We start from the raw sequence: 19,691 nt of genomic DNA, 5'->3' as shown, positions 1-19,691 counted from the left end.
TCCTCGTTAGTATGCATTTTCTTCTGAAGCCGCTCAGGGCTTCAGCGTTCCCAGTAGTGCACTGCGCCGGTGACGTCATCGCGCACCGACGCAGTGCAGGACTGAGAACGCTGCGTGGGACCTTGATCAAAATAATTCCAAATATCCGGACTCCATTAAAATTTACTTGCCTACCCCTGGACTAGGGGATCAGAGTTCAGGAGGCAGAGCAATCTGCCAACGAGTATATAGAACTACATACCAGGTGTGTGGAGCTGGAGCAGTAACCAGCTGCTGGAAGGCTGATATCTCTGGATTTGGGCACAGCAGAGACAAGCTACTAGTGTACTTCAAAGGGGGAGAGTCCCAGCTTTTGGAATATACCCTCAGTCAGACAAAACCTGAAATATCTGACTGGGAAGAGCAATTAACAGGCTTGGATGGGGACCACTGCTTTGAAGTCAGATATCTCCGGTTCCCAAGGGCCGATTTTTAAAAATTCTTGTACCCATGAAAAGAGGGGACCTTCAGCTTTCAGCCTAGGGCCCTTAGACTCCTGGGAGGGTTTGTGGGTACTGCATGAGCCACTGAGTTATATATAATAACCCCATTAGCGCCAGATACAAATAACACCCCAGTAGCCACAGTTTCATACTCACCTGGTTGTACGTCACCGGCGCCTGCCTTCAGGGGCAGTCCCGACTTCGAAGGCATCCCTGGCGTCTGGCTGTTCAGTATTGCCGGTCCCAATGATGCATGTGCAGGTAATGTCATGATGTCACCAGCGCACCCGCAAAATGAGATGGGAATGCTGAACAGCTGGGGGGGGGGGGGGGCAGCAGTACATGGGATCCTATATCTGCTATAATTGTTCACATATACAGAATAAAACAGGAAAGTACACAGTTCTGGAGCAGCGGAGGACTTTATCATCCATTTATACACAATGAAGAACAGATGAGAATCACAATCCACAGAACAAGATCAGTAGTACTGTGCTGCTGTCCTTATATACAGAATAGCAGGCAATCACTCCAAATAACAGAGGTTATAGAGTGCAATCCTTCGGCAGGGGAACCTGAGAAGTGGTGCTGAGCATCTGCACATGGATACAAAACAGGCATCGTCCAGGACAAGAACCACCGGTGGTCACACAGAAACAAGGAGTATTATATATTAAGTATCAGGAATGAATCTGTACACGTCGGACTGACAATGCCGGCCTGCGCTCGTCTCGTGGGAGCCATTGCTCCCTGGGGTTGTAGCGGTGTCCTGACCTCTGCTCAGCATGTAGTGCACAGCTTCCAAACCTGAGATACATTGTCCTAGTCATAACTTATCTAAGCTGCTATCAGTAGGCTCTGACGTTCCATGTAGGTTACAGCATGTGTATAAAACTATTGCTGTAGTACCGCTTTCAGTCTGCAGGGAGTGCTGCAGAGCTCGGCTTCTAGTGCAGTATTATTTATTTATTTATTACCAGTTATTTATATAGCGCACACATATTCCGCAGCGCTTTACAGAGAATATTTGAACATTCACATCAGTCCCTGCCCCAGTGGAGCTTACAATCTATATCCCCTACCACATGTACATGCACACACAGACATTCTAGGGTTAATAGTAGTTGGGAGCCAATTAACCTACCAGTATATTTTTGGATTGTGGGAGGAAACCGGAGTACCCGGAGGAAACCCACGCATGTACGGGGAGAATATACAAACTCTACACAGTTAGGGCCATGGTGGGTATCGCAGTAGTTTGTGGTCCTAGTTCAGACCAGACCACAGGGCAGATTTTGTTAGCAAATGGACACTGCAGGTGGGGCAGATGTAACATGTGCAGAGAGAGTTAGATTTGGGAGAGTTATATTGTTTCTGTGCAGGGTAAATACTGGTATTTTTACACTAGATTTCAGTTTGAACACACCCCACCCAAATCTAACTCTCTCTGCACCGGTTACATCTGCCCCACCTGCAGTGCAGTATGCTTTTGTCCGTTTGCAAACAAAATGTGTCCTGTGGTCAGGTCTGAGTTAGGCCCTATGTGCAATGTATATGTGCTGTTCCCTTTTTACAAATCTAGACAACATTTTGGATTTTGTCTGGTAAATAATATTTATGGGCCGGTCTCATGGCATGTAAGAAGCCCAGGGTAATCCCTGGCCCTGGCAAACATATATCGTACAAAGTCTCAGAGGAGCAGACGCGGTTTCTAAAGTGCGCATGGCGGACTGTCCACACTCGCATGGGTTACAGGACTCCATCAGCGATCCGTCACAGAGATCCCGGGAACCTGGCAGTGTTCTGATGGGAGAGCATGGCAGAGTCTCTAGTAGGTAGGTGGGCAGCATGTGGGTCCTCTGAGCCAGGATAACCCGAATGACCACCCTCTGCTCGTCCACTGACAGAGGCTGGATGCTAGTGTGGACCGTTGGCAGCCTGGATGGGAGAGGTTATGATAGACCACAGAAGTAGTTGTGCACCGGTATAGCGATAACCCCAGACAGGGATATTCCCAACGTGTCTGATACGCAGGCGACACCCATGGCGAACTCCTTCTCTTCCGGCTTACTCTGCGGGGGACACAAATAGTGTGAAATAGGGACAACCACCAATTAATGTAAGACATTTCTCCTGCCCCCTCATCCTAAAGTTCTAGATCTGTCCATAGTATGCAGAGCCAAGTCCTACGTCCAATCTGACGCAGTAGTACCAGTGCCCCTTACGCATCGTTCCCACGGTACCGGTGCCCCTTACGCATCGTTCCCACGGTACCGGTGCCCCCTCTGTGCATCATTCCCACGGTACCAGTGCCCCCTCTGTGCATCATTCCCACGGTACCAGTGCCCCCTCTGTGCATCATTCCCACGGTACCAGTGCCCCCTCTGTGCATCATTCCCACGGTACCAGTGCCCCCTGCGCATCATTCCCACGGTACCAGTGCCCCCTGCGCATCATTCCCACGGTACCAGTGCCACCTGCGCATCATTCCCACGGTACCAGTGCCCCCTGCGCATCATTCCCACGGTACCAGTGCCCCCTGCGCATCATTCCCACGGTACCAGTGCATCATTCCCACGGTACCAGTGCATCATTCCCACGGTACCAGTGCCCCCTGCGCATCATTCCCACGGTACCAGTGCCCCCTGCGCATCATTCCCACGGTACCAGTGCCCCCTGCGCATCATTCCCACGGTACCAGTGCCCCTTACGCATCATTCCCACGGTACCAGTGCATCATTCCCACGGTACCAGTGCCCCCTGCGCATCATTCCCACGGTACCAGTGCATCATTCCCACGGTACCAGTGCCCCTGCGCATCATTCCCACGGTACCAGTGCATCATTCCCACGGTACCAGTGCCCCCTGCGCATCATTCCCACGGTACCAGTGCCCCCTGCGCATCATTCCCACGGTACCAGTGCCCCCTGCGCATCATTCCCACGGTACCAGTGCCCCCTGCGCATCATTCCCACGGTACCAGTGCCCCCTGCGCATCATTCCCACGGTACCAGTGCCCCCTGCGCATCATTCCCACGGTACCAGTGCATCATTACCACGGTACCAGTGCCCCCTGCGCATCATTCCCACGGTACCAGTGCCCCCTGCGCATCATTCCCACGGTACCAGTGCCCCCTGCGCATCATTCCCACGGTACCAGTGCCCCCTGCGCATCATTCCCACGGTACCAGTGCATCATTCCCACGGTACCAGTGCATCATTCCCACGGTACCAGTGCATCATTCCCACGGTACCAGTGCATCATTCCCACGGTACCAGTGCCCCCTGCGCATCATTCCCACGGTACCATTGCCCCCTGCGCATCATTCCCACGGTACCAGTGCCCCCTGCGCATCATTCCCACGGTACCAGTGCCCCCTGCGCATCATTCCCACGGTACCAGTGCCCCCTGCGCATTGTTCCCACGGTACCAGTGCCCCCTGCGCATCATTCCCTCTGTACCAGTGCCCCCTGCTCATCATTCCCACGGTACCAGTGCCCCCTGCGCATCATTCTCACGGTACCAGTGCCCCCTGCGCATCATTCTCACGGTACCAGTGCCCCCTGCGCATCATTCCCACGGTACCAGTGCCCCCTGCGCATCATTCCCACGGTACCAGTGCCCCCTGCGCATCATTCCCACGGTACCAGTGCCCCCTGCGCATCATTCCCACGGTACCAGTGCCCCCTGCGCATCATTCCCACGGTACCAGTGCCCCCTGCGCATCATTCCCACGGTACCAGTGCATCATTCCCACGGTACCAGTGCATCATTCCCACGGTACCAGTGCATCATTCCCACGGTACCAGTGCATCATTCCCACGGTACCAGTGCATCATTCCCACGGTACCAGTGCCCCCTGCGCATCATTCCCACGGTACCAGTGCCCCCTGCGCATCATTCCCACGGTACCAGTGCCCCCTGCGCATCATTCCCACGGTACCAGTGCCCCTTACGCATCATTCCCACGGTACCAGTGCATCATTCCCACGGTACCAGTGCCCCCTGCACATCATTCCCACGGTACCAGTGCCCCCGGCGCATCATTCCCACGGTACCAGTGCATCATTCCCACGGTACCAGTGCCCCCTGCGCATCATTCCCACGGTACCAGTGCATCATTCCCACGGAACCAGTGCATCATTCCCACGGTACCAGTGCATCATTCCCACGGTACCAGTGCATCATTCCCACGGTACCAGTGCATCATTCCCACGGTACCAGTGCCCCCTGCGCATCATTCCCACGGTACCAGTGCCCCCTGCGCATCATTCCCACGGTACCAGTGCCCCCTGCGCATCATTCCCACGGTACCAGTGCCCCTTACGCATCATTCCCACGGTACCAGTGCATCATTCCCACGGTACCAGTGCCCCCTGCACATCATTCCCACGGTACCAGTGCCCCCTGTGCATCATTCCCACGGTACCAGTGCATCATTCCCACGGTACCAGTGCCCCCTGCGCATCATTCCCAAGGTACCAGTGCCCCCTGCGCATCATTCCCACGGTACCAGTGCATCATTCCCACGGTACCAGTGCCCCCTGCGCATCATTCCCACGGTACCAGTGCCCCCTGCGCATCATTCCCACGGTACCAGTGCCCCTTACGCATCATTCCCACGGTACCAGTGCATCATTCCCACGGTACCAGTGCCCCCTGCACATCATTCCCACGGTACCAGTGCCCCCTGCGCATCATTCCCACGGTACCAGTGCATCATTCCCACGGTACCAGTGCCCCCTGCGCATCATTCCCACGGTACCAGTGCCCCCTGCGCATCATTCCCACGGTACCAGTGCCCCCTGCGCATCATTCCCACGGTACCAGTGCCCCCTGCGCATCATTCCCACGGTACCAGTGCCCCCTGCGCATCATTCCCACGGTACCAGTGCCCCCTGCGCATCATTCCCACGGTACCAGTGCCCCCTGCGCATCATTCCCACGGTACCAGTGCCCCCTGCGCATCATTCCCACGGTACCAGTGCCCCCTGCGCATCATTCCCTCGGTACCAGTGCCCCCTGCGCATCATTCCCACGGTACCAGTGCCCCCTGCGCATCATTCCCACGGTACCAGTGCCCCCTGCGCATCATTCCCACGGTACCAGTGCCCCCTGCGCATCATTCCCACGGTACCAGTGCCCCCTGCGCATCATTCCCACGGTACCAGTGCCCCCTGCGCATCATTCCCACGGTACCAGTGCCCCCTGCGCATCATTCCCTCGGTACCAGTGCCCCCTGCGCATCATTCCCACGGTACCAGTGCCCCCTGCGCACCATTCTCACGGTACCAGTGCCCCCTGCGCATCATTCCCACGGTACCAGTGCCCCCTGCGCATCATTCCCACGGTACCAGTGCCCCCTGCGCATCGTTCCCACGGTACCAGTGCCCCTTACGCATCGTTCCCACGGTACCAGTGCCCCCTTCGCATCGTTCCCACGGTACCAGTGCCCCCTGCGCATCGTTCCCACGGTACCAGTGCCCCGTACGCATCATTCCCACGGTACCAGTGCCCCCTGTGCATCATTCCCACGGTACCAGTGCCCCTTGCGCACCATTCCCACAGTAGTAGTGCCGCTCATACAGGTCAAAGGTCACAAGAAGGTGAAAATCGGATTAGAACTGATGTCCCCATCTCTCTGTACAGCCAGCCTCCCTGACCACTGGCCGCCTCCTGGGCTCTTTTTTTATTGGCTGCTAAGTTAAGAACCATGTTCTACAGATTAATCCAAGGTGTAGAAGACCCCATAATACAAAGTGAGGCTGGACGGACTCACCTCCACCGCAATGTTGTTGAACGTGTTGACATAGGCGGCACCCCCAAGCAGCCCCTCAAATACTATGATCAGGAAAATGCCCGGCAGCGTCAGACTGGGGAGGAACAGATAGGACACCCCGATAAGGAGGAATGTGGCGACCCCACACTGAGGAAATAGGAAAATGGAGTCAGTAGAGGAATAACAGTGAGCGCTGGGGCTGTTTGACACCACACACCTTCTTACCTGTAGACAGGAGAGAGCCCAGATGTGCCTGATGGTGATACATCGGACGGAGGAACGGGACACAAACACTCCGGCCTGGTAGAGCATCTGGTACCTGGGAGCAGGAGAACCATTAAATCGTGAGGTGATTACAGGTCACACAGAGATAGAGACGGAGCCATATTGGTGAAGACCAAATGAAGGTCTAAGTTAGATGAAGAAAAACTTAAATCTGATTGGCTGATAGGGGTTAGAGTACCCTGATACTACTTCAGCCATATTGAAGTCTGAAGCTAAAAGTGACAGTGACTGGTGGCCAGTGGCTGTGCCACTGGCCAGCGAAGCCATCGTATTACCACAGCTGGGAGAGACTTACCACCGGTACTGCTCTGAGTGGCTCATCTTGATGTTCGGGAAATAGATCAATTCAAACTGAGAGACAACGAAGAGCAGAGATATTAATACACAAACTCTCATCCCCTCCCTAATTATTTACCACACCATCATCGCCACTTACCAGCCCCTGGTTAATGAAGTATTCAGCGAAGTACACAAGAGACAGGGGCAGCATGTACTTCAGGAGAGACTGTGGGGGAGAGAGGAGGAGACATGTATGTAACACTGTTATTGGTGACATCACGACGTCTGGACCATGATGTCACCCAGACTCTCTCAGTCCTATTACAGGATTACACTGCTGGCAGGATGAGGACAGCGGGATCTCTCCTAATACGGCCACAGCTATAACTGTCCGCACACGGGGACATCTCTGCTCTGCAATAGGCTGTAGTAGGGGGAAGGATCTTCCGAAATGTATAGAAAAGAGAACACTTTGTGCTGGGGTGAGGGGCAGCGATCTGAATACCCCAGTTTGCTATACAGCCTGATTGTCAGCCCAATTTGTATTTAACTAGAACACCAAACATTGCACTTGGGTGGTTATTCTGGTTATAGCCTTGTGAGTCCACCAAACATTGCACTTGGGGGGTTATTCTGGTTATAGCCTTGTGAGTCCACCAAACATTGCACTTGGGGGGTTATTCTGGTTATAGCCTTGTGAGTCCACCAAACATTGCACTTGGGGGGTTATTCTGGTTTGATTCACAAGGCTGCGAATTTGCAGCCTTGTGAGTCCACCAAACCCTGCCCGGGCGAATGCCAGGCCCCCAAGCCGCACAAGCCGCACACATACCGAAGTGATTCTCCGGTCACTTAGATTTACGTGCGCCCTCGGGAGGAAGTGGGCGGGCAGCTGACATCCAGTGATGTCAGCTGCCCGCGCCCCCCCAGCACCGTCATCACAGCCTGATCATCATGGGAGTAACAATCTGCTGCCGCCCCATGCACCCCGCCCGCAGCCTTGTACCCGGCGAACAGTCTGTTTGCTGTGGCAGCACGCAGCTGGCTTATGCACATTCGCGTGCGCCCACCATCAGTCCCCGTGCAACGGACCAGAATAGCCCCCTTGCTCTGGTGGAAGAATACGGTCTCCCTTAGGGGTAAAGTTAAGAAGATGGGAGTTCTTTTGCAGATGGGATGTTGCCATGGGCAACCAATCAGATTATATCCAAGATCTTTTAGAAGATGCGTAGAAACTGAATGGTTGCTATGGGCAACTTCACGTCTTCAAAAGAACTCCCATCTTTGGAAATTCTCCCCTCACAGTGCACGCTTTGTTTAATTGTAGGACTGGACCTGCACGGCCCGGAGTCAGAAACCTACTGAATCCATAATTAGATATAAAGTAATGTAATTGTATTACAATGCAATAGCAAACATCTGTGACAAGAAGGTCCAGATGCTGGAAATATTTGTACCCTAGACTTAGAGAATATATAAGACACAGCTGATTTATTGATACACTACCCTAGTCGAAATTGCTTGGTAGAATATTATGATAAATATTAGGATAAGTTGTAAGTCTGGGATATCTTAACTTGATTTATTGTACTATTGTATTCTATGATTATTGAAAGTAATTATTGAAAATGCTTTGTTACCTTTGAAAATTTCAATAAAAAAAAAATTGAGAGAGAAACCTACTGAATCCAGAACATATCAGGACTGGGGGCAGGGGGGTAGATGGGAGACATAAGACAGACTCAGAGTACCGAATGGAAACAAGGTGACAGGAGAACAGAACCCTACAGATGCTCCTCTCTTATCTGACCTTAATGATCCTCCACTTCTGGGATAACGTCAGATGGGAGCTGGTATCTGCAAGAACACAATGGTCCATCAGCAGTCGGCACTAGACAACCCTCTGCCCCAGGGCACTGATGTGGTCCCAGTACCTGTCTGCATGAGGGAAGAGGACTGTAACAGCGGGCGCTGGTCCAACGTCTGGTTAGTGCTCGGACTGTCCGGATACTGCCAGCGCGGGAGAGAGGACGGCGGGATCAACAGGACAAAATAACTGCCAGGGAGGAGATAAAGGCGACGTCAGTGAGCGTGGAAAGAATATACACAACCGCACACCAAGCGGGACGGACCGGTGTGATATTCAAACAGGCATCATATTGTAATTAAGTGCACCATCGATTAATCACACCAGGGCCGGATTCAAGGACAAAAATAAATCAAGAGCCAATTGTGGGTGTGGCCAGTGCCGTGTGGGTGTGGCGCAGGTTGGTACACACCTACGCTATCAGCCCCAATGCTTACCAAAATAGGTAACAGTAAATTAAAATATATATATAATCAATTCATAACGATAATAATCAGGTATTTCCATAATTTTGTTTAACAGTCAACTGTGTGGGTGGCTGCATAGCCAGATTAAGGAGGGGATGATACTGTACCCCGGGCCCTCGTCTGTCAGGGGCTCCCCCCGGCCTGAGAACAGGGACATCACTATCTCTCCTGATTCCTGTCCCAGCGTATAAATCAGTTTACAGCCACTGCCACCAGTTCCACTATTATTCATTTTGACTCTTGATTTTATATGGAGAACAATGTATTTTATTTTTGTTACCTGTGGGGACCAGTGTTTTTTCATATAGGGGCCAATGGGTGTTTTTTTTTATTCTGGGAGTGGTCAATCATACGCTGATCATATATTAAGAGGGAAGTCCAGGTGAAGAGCACTTTGTTGCTCCTGGAGTGGCTCATATTGGGAGGTATTGTTGTAAATGATGGGCCTATTTTTATGTGGAGGCCTGGAGCTGGAGCCTCATAAGCCTCGTTATTACTTTGGTCTAAAGAGGGTCTGGTTTACCTGACTGCAGCAATGGCGTACGAGGAAACCTCTGTATCTATGGGCAGTGCCCATCTCCCCACTCACCTTATCAGGAGGAGGGCCGGGATGAGCAGCATGATCAGCAGAGAGTTCTGTGGGGAGACACCAGCCGCTGTGAGGCCCAAGTAGGAGAGGGAGCCCAGGATCCCAGCTCCACCCGTTCCCGAGGACCAGCAGGAGACCACGTCACTGGGGGGAGGGGGGCAAACATTAGCACATCAGATGCGGTGGGGGGAAAGGGGCAAACATTAGCACATCAGAGATGGTGGGGGGAGAGGGCCAAATATTAGCACATCCGAGGCAGAAGAGAGAGAGAATATAAAGACTGTTGTGGGTTTATTTCCTGTATAAGACGCTTGTTCATTATATGGGGAGCCCCGACAGGACCCCGTTGCCAACATCTAGAACTTTGCTCATATTCACAATTTAGGGAACAAAATTACTGTTGCTCAGGAAAACTGAGAGGCGCGCACAAAGCACAACACACACACACGTGTTACCTGTAGAAGAACGCCGTGAGGCTGAGGAAGGTGATCTCTCCCAGACCCGAGGACACGCTGGCAAATACCACACCTGACAGACACGGAACAGATAACGTCATTATCATGTGATTCAACAGTGTGTTATACAGTCTGCGTGTACCTAGCTACACGTGCCAGCACACGGTGTGTTATACAGTCTGCGTGTACCAGTACCCCGTACACAGCTACACGTGCCGGCACATGGTGTGTGTGGAAGTCGAGTTGCACACACGCCATTTTAGGATAGTATGGCCGCCATTTTGGTTCGCAGAGTTGCGCAAATAAAGTTTCCATACCCGAGTATGTGTGACAAAGTGGACCAGAAGCGCAGCCATACTATCACACATAAATTCATAATAACATACTTACATTAAATAAAATATAGTTAAAGGTTTAGAACGCCACACATAGCTTAGTTAGCATTGCATACATCTATCTGTATAGTGTTTAGTACCGTTCCGCTCCGTCTCTTATGCGCAGTATTCCGGTCATTGCGAATATTTCGCAATAGACACGGCCCGATAGTTATGGACATAATTCCATATTCCCAAGACAGTTTCGGTTGAAAGTATATAACAAAGGAATCTAGATGTAACCGGTTTCTACAGCTGTTTACAATCTCTGACGACGATACTAACAAACAAAGGACTCCTAAAGTTCACTCCCCTGCACCTATTCAAACCAGGTGCCTCAGCTAACCCCCAATCACAGTGGACCTGACATACGATCTCTGACCAATGGGAATGGCCTTTGACCTCTCCTTTCTGACCCTATAAGATAGGCGACCCAGAACAGCCACGGTCACTTCGGCACATCTTTCTTTCCCTGACCTTCAACCGGGCTATAGTTCAACCCTGAACGATAGCGAGCTCTGACCGGACTGCGCTTCGCATATTTGATGAGACGGTAACGGTTGCATTCACGGTATTTATTCTTATTGTATTGTTGGCTGATTGTATCCTGTATCTGTTTCTCTTCCCCTTAGTAGAGCCTAATTATTGTATTCATTGTTAGTCTATTGCATTACCTGTTAAACCTGTATTTTCTATTCCTGTAACCCCCTTTTGTCCATTAGGGACTTAAATACAACCTTTTTACGGAGTTCTTATCTCCTTACTTCTATACTGTGGTTTGTGTCTGTTATTCGCATTTAGCGATAAAGGTATATTACGGACACTGTCCTTAAAGGTATATTCGCAGATTAGAGACAAATTACTGCGAAGGAATCTCTTATTAAGGTATTGGTTCTTGGGTGTATAATACACAATAAAGGTACACTACGCTGCGCTACGTTTTGTTCGCACGTAGTTAGGTATAAAGGGTACGCAGGTTACGGACATAATACGTAACCTACGCTTTTCACTTATTGTTACTTTGGTCATAATTCATCGGCATTAACAATTGGGGGCATCGTCCGGCCGTTTCACATTCCAGAACTCAGTACCAGGCGTGCGGCCCGACCTATACCAGCAAAAGGGTGGAAGTATTATTATCCATTGCTGGATAGGCCAGGTCCGCGGCGGTGCGGGGTTCGGGAAGTGCTAGCGTTGAACCCGAAGTACAATAGGTGAAAGCCACGTGTTTTAAAGCATATCTAAGGGTTTAATAAACTGTACTTCTGCCTGCCACAAGTAGTTTAACGGGGTATAGTGTCTTGAATTGCTTGTTTATTACAGTATATGTGCCACGTGCGATAAAGTTCGCACAAGTGGAGACAAAGGCCTGTTTTATTATAGTACATAGAGGATCCCTTCTGTGCAAAACTATAACTTTTATTGTTAGTTACTGCAGGGCCAGGAGCTCCGCCACGTGGCGATAAGTTCTGAACCTTTTACAGTAACGTAAAGCGTCTATTGTGTATTACGCAAGGTGCGCGCGCACGTGCCCATATCGGGAAATTTTCGCATCTTTGTACGTGATTTACGGATTAAGTGCGGGATTTATTTCGCATCTTGATACGTAACTTTCGGACGAAGTTAAGGGATTTATTCCACATTTAGGCGCAATTACTGCGTTTAGCGAAACTCGAGCGCAACCTTGCAAATACACTATAGAACACGTGGGTGGCCGATTCATCGGCGGCCTGTGAACAACGCACGTACACACGTGGCTGTTCATTGGCACTGCACATGCAGCACACATAGGAACTCAAAGGTGAACAGGGTTAAACCACTAGCCTTATTTAAAACAGTATAGTAATATACTGTGGATAAGGCGGTGATTAATAAAAGAAAATAAGTTTTTTTTTCTTTTTGTTCATTTTCCAAAAACAAGCAACTAAAGCATTATTTTAATAGATTCCTATAGCCTTTTATAAGGGATTTATACCTGCATAAGTATCTAGTGAAAAGCTACCAGCCTGGGAAGATTTTCTGTACAGAAATATTTCAAATAAGCATAAGACCAAGGTGTAACTAGCGCCCAGTGTGAAACATAACTGAGGCGAACGGGTGTGTGACGGCACGACTCAAGCGCAGTGTAGTCCAGTGTAGGACAGTCCAGTTAGGACAGGGTGCACGTGACGACGTGCCCATAGGAACTGCCCCTTCAGTGGAACTACCTATTTTGATCCACTAGGAGGGTACAAGAAGATACATCGGAACCCAGTGATCCGATTAGCTACTTTAGAAAATCCGATTTTTGGGGGTACAGGAAAACAAGTTTGTTGTACCCTGGAAAAATTAGGCTGCACCTTGCAAGTTGACTAGAAGTTCGCTGCTAGTTGAAAGACTTGGTGATTGAGTACATTACCTCGCATTGTGGGCTTCACGCTTGATTGCGGAATAGTGCCACTGTGTGGAGAAGTGAGTGGTTGGGGAGCTCTCAACTTAAATAACCCACCGGTATCTACTAGCTGTGAACGTTTATTCCTGTAATTATGGGTAATAACGGGTCACGCTGTGATAACGTGTCAGATAGGGAGGAAGCAAGCCGACCAAAAGGATCGGCGGCTTTTATTATGTGCTGTAAGCACGGCAAACAAGCAGTTGTTTACCAAAATAAATGGAGAAAGATGACACAAGGCAGCAAGTTAGAATTTCCCAGTGTTGGTAGCTTCGATCCAGAAATCTTATCGGCAGTAAAAGATGAAATATGTCTACTCTCCAATCGTAAGAAGAGAGTGAAGCACATAGAAATTCTTAAATTGTGGCAGAAGGAAGGACAGGAACAATGGGGAATCAGACGTCTGGCAGTGCCAGATACAATCAGCCACAATAAAAATGCAACCGTAGCCGTAACAGCTCCCCCACCCCCATATGTGCCGAAGGGGTTAATGACTAATAAGCTTGACATGAGTAATAATGTAACCGTTGCTAACTTGTACCCTGTCTTATCCCCTTATAAGGAAACCCGAGAGGAAAACGAGCAGCTGTTGGCACTGGCCGTCTCCCATGCAATTAACATGATTGAGGGAAAAGCTGAACCGGCTAAACCTGCTGCTGGGGCTCCAGCACAGGAAGAGGAGACGGCTGATGCCAACAGCATAGTCTTGGACCCAGGTAAGAAAGCACAACACAGCACAGACACAGACGACTCCCAAGCAGGTCCCAGTAATGCGGATGTGGTACAAACATACCCTGTACGCACACTGGAGGTTCCCTATGGTAAGGCAGACAGAGAGGGTGTGATACCTACCAGAAAAATGACCATGCTAAACCCATGGACACGGTTAGAGCTGCGGTCCATCATTACAGATTTCCCTGATCCTAGGAAAGATCTGGCATTGTGCCGGAAATTTGTAAGGGATCTGGGAAACTCTGATGAGCCCACCAACAAGGATTGGAGAATCATGTTGAGGGCCTGTCTCCCCACTCATATAGACATCCCGAAATTCATTCAGGATAGTGGATTGAAAGTGGACAAGGAGATAAATGATGAGATCAACCAGGAAAATATACGCCTAATCAACTTGCAGTTGGGAGTGTATTTTCCTGCAGCAGTGGAATATAGCAAGATATTCACTATCAAACAAAAAGATGGTGAAGTAGCTAGCGAATATTTCAGCCGGGGTTTGATGGCGGTATCAAAATACACTGGTGTCTCCGAGCCTAAGGACGACCCCCACCTGAGGGAGATGATTGTCTCTGTGCTGGTGGAAGGGCTTAGAGAAAACCTGAGAACCAGAGTCCAAACTTCTTTCCCAAATTGGCGTGGAATGACAGTGGATGCCCTACGGGAATCTGCTGTGGACCACGACCGTAACATTAAGAAGCACAGGGAACTGCAAACTGATAAACTGATGATGGTTAGCATCCAAGCCCTTACAAATGCCCCAAATAAAGCTGCATACCAACGAAACACCAGGGACACAGGTAGAAAGCCAATTATCTGTTACAACTGCAATAGGGAAGGTCACTACTCAGCACAATGTAAGTCAGGAAACCCCAGGAGTTACAAAACACATAGGCGAGAATGGGAATCTCACCAAGGTGAGACACGGAGATACCCAGCCCCTAGACAATGGGAGGAGACAGACAGGTCACGCAACATGCCTCCTCCCCATCTGATGGCTGACACTGTACTAAGGGCAACCCAGGTAAGACAATAGGAAACAGGTCATACCTGTATCCTACAGCCAGTTAGACTAACACAACACCTTAGAGAGGAACCTAAGGTGAAAGTTGATATAGCTGGAGTAAGGCAAACCTTCTTGGTTGATACAGGGGCGGCCAGATCTGTTCTCAACACTCCTCTTCACTTGGGTTTCACTGACCAATCAGTAGCAGCAATTGGGGTAACAGGAAAAATACAACATTACCCACTGACGAAACCAGCGGAGGTTACAATCGGGCCTCTGCATACCAAACATTCCTTCTTGTTGGCTGCAGCGGCCCCGACTAACCTCCTGGGTAGAGATTTACTATGTAAAATGGGATGTGTCATCTATTGCACCCCCGATGGGGTATTCCTGGACACCCCTAGAAATCTTACACAAGAAGTGCAAGATATGCTGGACAGTCCTCAGAGGCTAATGTTGTATTCCACTGTTGTAGAATCAAATCCATCTAGGGTAGCTGAAATTACAGCACAAATACCGGGTTCCCTTTGGACTAAAGATGGACAGGATGCTGGGCTGATGGCAAATGTAGCTCCAGTAGAGATCCGCTTAAAAGAAGGCAGGATAGCCCCAAAAATACCGCAATACCCTTTAAAACCTGAAGTTGAGCTAGGAGTATACCCAGTGATCCAAAGATTGCTCCAACAGGAAATCCTAGTTAGAACTTCCAGCACGGCCAATAGTCCCATCTTTCCTGTGAAAAAGAGCGGGGGGAGGGGCTACAGACTAGTGCAGTATTTAAAGTAGTCGAGAGCCAATTCCCCGTAGTGCCAAACCCAGCTGTCATCCTAATGCAAATCCCACCTCACTGTACTCATTTCACAGTCATTGATTTGTGTTCAGCGTTCTTCTCCGTCCCTTTACACCCTGACAGCCAGTATCTGTTCGCCTTTACCTACAGAGGAGTACAGTATACTTGGACACGACTCCCCCAGGGATTCATAGACAGCCCCAGCATCTTCTCCCAGGCCTTGCATGATTGTTTACAATCCTTTCAACCCATGAGTGGTTCGATACTGATACAATATGTCGATGACTTATTGTTGTGTTCTGAGTCACTGGAGTCATCAGTAGATGACACTAGACAGTTGCTGATGCATCTCTCAGAGACAGGACATAAAGTATCAAAGGATAAGCTACAATTATGCCAGACCAGGGTTAAGTATCTGGGCCACTGCCTTACCCAAGGGCTGAGACACCTCACCGACGACCGAATCCAAGCGATTCAGAACATGGTACTGCCACAGACCCAGCACCAGATCCGTACGTTCCTAGGCATGTGTGGATACTGTCGCAATTGGATCCCAGGATTCTCTATTCTGGCATTACCACTACAAGAGATGGTTTCCTCAACTAAGCCAGATCGGGTCTCTCATACTGAGGAATCTGAGCTGGCTTTCGAGGAACTAAAGGTGAGCCTAACAAAGGCCCCAGCACTCGAAATGCCAGATTATGGGAAACCCTTTGAACTGTACGGAACTGAATAAGCTGGGTGTGCGGCAGGAGTACTTGTACAAAAACATGGTGATGCCAACCGACCAGTAGCGTACTACAGTGGCCAGCTGGACACAGTAGCACGCTCACTCCCAACTTGCTTACGAAGTGTGGCCGCAATAGCACAACTAGTAAGCAAGAGTGAGGACGTGGTGTTGGGACACGATTTAACTGTTCATGCTCCCCACGCTGTCTCTGCCCTCCTAAATTCTGCCCAAACACGTCATGTGTCCTCAGCACGGTTCACCAAATGGGAACTGGCGCTGATGGCCCCAGTAAATATTACCATCAAAAGATGCAACACACTAAACCCAGCCACATTCCTTCCTCATGTGCCCTCCAAGGCACAAAGGGTGGAGGGTGATGGGAATGTTGCTGAAAATGGTAAAGCAGAGTTTAGTGATGGTGAGGATAAGCATGATTGCATGACCTACCTGAATCAGACCTTTACAGCGCGTCCTGACATAAGCGACAGCCCATTAAGTGAGGTAGACATAACCTTATTCACTGATGGTAGCTGTCATAGACAGACGGAGACGGGAGAGCTGTGCACAGGCTATGCGGTAGTAGATGGAGAAGGTATTGTGGAAGCTGAACCCTTGGGACCACCTCACTCAGCACAAGTAGCGGAACTGGTGGCACTGACCAGAGCATGTGAACTGGCCAAGGGAAAATCAGTTAACATATATACCGACTCCAGATATGCTTTCGGAGTAGTGCATGATTTTGGAGCCCTATGGCGCCTCCGAAATTTCATGACGGCGGCTGGCACACCAGTGGCGCATGCGACATACATTAGGAGACTTCTGGGAGCTATCCAGCTTCCAGACAGAGTGGCTGTTATCAAGTGCAAAGCTCACACATCAGAGAAGGACCCGGTGTCACTTGGTAACAGCCGCGCTGATGAGGCAGCGAAAAGGGCCGCATGCCCTGTAAATATTTTCACCCATCCTACCAACCTTTGTACACTGAACATGGTATCCACATCCAAACTGATAAGACATGCAGAATTTGTGTTCCCCACAGGAAAGAGCAGTATGGAAGTCGAAGGGATGTGGCCAAGAGTCCACCGGACTTTGGAGAGATGGACACGGGAAACCAGTGGCCCCCAGGGCATACCTTCCTAGTCTAGCCGAGGCGGCCCATGGGCTGACACATCTTGGGAAGGAAGGTATGTGCAAGCTGGTAAAGGCCTACTGGTGTGCACCAGGGTTCGCTTCTCAAGCAGGTAGAGTGGCAATGTCATGCCTCACCTGTTTGAGGAAGAACGTTGGAAAAGCCATCCCAACAGAGCCATCCCACATCCCTCCTACAGAAGGCCCTTTCCAGGTAATACAAATCGACTTCATACAGTTACCACCCTGTAGAAATTTGAAATATGTATTGGTTTGTGTTGACATGTTTTCCAGTTGGGTGGAGGCTTTCCCCGCTGCCTCCAACACTGCTACCTTTACAGCAAAGAAAATATGTCAGGAGTTTGTCTGTAGATATGGTATCCCAAAGGTCATTGAGAGTGACAGAGGCACTCATTTCACAGGAGAGGTCTTCCAAATCATGTGTAAACTCCTGGGGATTAATAGTAAACTTCATACTCCATATTGTCCCCAGGCGAGCGCCAAAGTTGAGAGAATGAATGGTACTATTAAGAACAAATTGGGTAAAGTTATGGCTGAAACAGGGTTGTTATGACCAGAGGCACTGCCTATTGTGCTGTATAGCATTAGGACCACTCCCAGGGCTCCGCTCAACTTGTCCCCCTTCGAGATACTGTTTGGTCGGCAGCCACACATCATGATAGACCCACAGGATGATCTCAAATGTAACAATGAGCTAACTGTACAGTATATCCTAAAGCTAAACAAACAGCTAAGTAAACAACAAAAGGAGCTGAATTTACTGAACCCTGATATGCCTACCGAGAATTGTCATAATCTTAAACCAGGAGACTTTGTTATGATCCGAAATTTTTTACGCTCAGGTTGTTTGATAGACCGTTGGGAAGGACCGTACCAAGTTTTGTTGACCAGCACTACATCGATTAAAGTCGCAGAGAGAGAGACTTGGATACATTCGTCCCAATGCAAGAAAGCCAGTAACCCAGAGTCCCAGTGTGCAGAGAGCGAAAGAGAAGAAGTGTCGCTAGAAGCATTGTTCCGGGAAGACTGAAAAGCAGCCAAGGTCGAGCAACCTGAGCGAACAAAGGTCCAAGAGCAGAGCAAATAAAGGTCCCCTGGTAGAGATGATGGAAGGACTCCAAGCAACAGGTTCACAGTTATGCATCTATTTCTTTGTTTTCTTTCTGTTTCCTCTTCTTCATCCAAGGATACTCGGTGGCTGCCACATTCTAGAGCGATCGGAGCGGAGTTCTGACAGTGTAATAATGGACCCAGATATGGGTGAGGTAGAATCCCTAAACCAGCTTGATACTTTGCCCATGACAGGAGAAGGTAAAAGGTATGAGGAGAACGTAGTTCAAGGGCTATGTGATGAGTTATTGTCTGGTGAGTACTGTGTCTGTAGATATTGTCAACCTAAAATGGAAGAAGAATGCATCCAGCGATGTCAGTCGACAAGTAAGGCAACTACAGGCCGACATCCTTTGAGTGATTACCACTCACTAGTGGGTAAGGTCTTAAACCAAACAGAATGCTGGGTGTGTTTACAAGTGCTACATAAAAGGAGTAGTGTAGGCCTAGTCCCATACCCGCTTAATATTTCTGAGATAAGTGTATTAAATAAAGGGAGGCCACTGGATAAGAGATACCTGTATACCAGGTCCCCTAGTCTTAGATTACACCCATACCAAGTGGATAAATCCCTGGTATGTATGGACTTCTCGAGTTCCAGAACGATTGGTACTTGGGAAGTGACATGGCACAACCAGACAATAACTTACTCCCAGCGTCCAGATGGAGAGCCCATTGATAAGGAATTATTGTTAAAGATCCGAACCAGTGGAAGACACTATAAATATGTTTACACGGTGAAGAAAAGTAAAATGATGGCCGGCAGAGTATCAGCCGGCTACTGTAATATGACCCTACAGCCAGAAACATGTGAGGAACGAGTCAGGGAGCAGGGGACGGGGATGTTCTTATGGATAATGTGTGACAAGATCATGAAATACTCTGTCCCTTACTTTCTCCCTGACGATGTTTGTGAGGAAACCACCCTTAGCTGGGAAGGTGGTTACCCTTGGTGGGATGCAAATCACTCGGGCAGACAAGACTTTATTAAAAATAAGTCTTTATTATGACAGCACAACAGAAAAGATGGTCACATGGTACAGGATAATTGGTAGCATAGATCCTCCTGCAGCCTCTCGCAGTCAGTGCCCTGATATAGCAATCTCAGTATCCTGCAGCCTTACCACTACCGTTAGCTAGACAACCCTGTGTCCTGGTAGGGTTTCCT

At 49.5% G+C, this 19,691-nt stretch overlaps 1 protein-coding gene across 1 annotated transcript in view; it reads right to left on the bottom strand.

Moving 5' to 3' along the window:
* Positions 1–885: 885 nt before the first annotated feature.
* The window catches only part of CLN3 (CLN3 lysosomal/endosomal transmembrane protein, battenin), a 29,717-nt gene continuing 10,911 nt past the window's right edge, over positions 886–19,691 (bottom strand). Inside the window, exons 7-15 of the mRNA XM_083152477.1 lie at positions 10,205–10,277; positions 9,750–9,893; positions 8,761–8,882; positions 8,637–8,683; positions 6,984–7,052; positions 6,843–6,898; positions 6,488–6,581; positions 6,263–6,409; positions 886–2,554 (exon numbers count right to left, since the gene is read on the bottom strand). Of these exons, the coding sequence (XP_083008603.1) occupies positions 2,435–2,554; positions 6,263–6,409; positions 6,488–6,581; positions 6,843–6,898; positions 6,984–7,052; positions 8,637–8,683; positions 8,761–8,882; positions 9,750–9,893; positions 10,205–10,277 (872 nt within the window). The 3' untranslated portion in view covers positions 886–2,434. The remainder of the gene's footprint in view (positions 2,555–6,262; positions 6,410–6,487; positions 6,582–6,842; positions 6,899–6,983; positions 7,053–8,636; positions 8,684–8,760; positions 8,883–9,749; positions 9,894–10,204; positions 10,278–19,691) is intronic.

The sequence above is a fragment of the Crinia signifera genome, chromosome 7 (genome assembly GCF_055691185.1).
Source record: "Crinia signifera chromosome 7, ASM5569118v1, whole genome shotgun sequence".
Lineage (NCBI taxonomy): Eukaryota > Metazoa > Chordata > Amphibia > Anura > Myobatrachidae > Crinia > Crinia signifera.
Note: the sequence above shows the minus strand (reverse complement) of the source record. Positions and strands in the feature narration are given on the sequence as shown.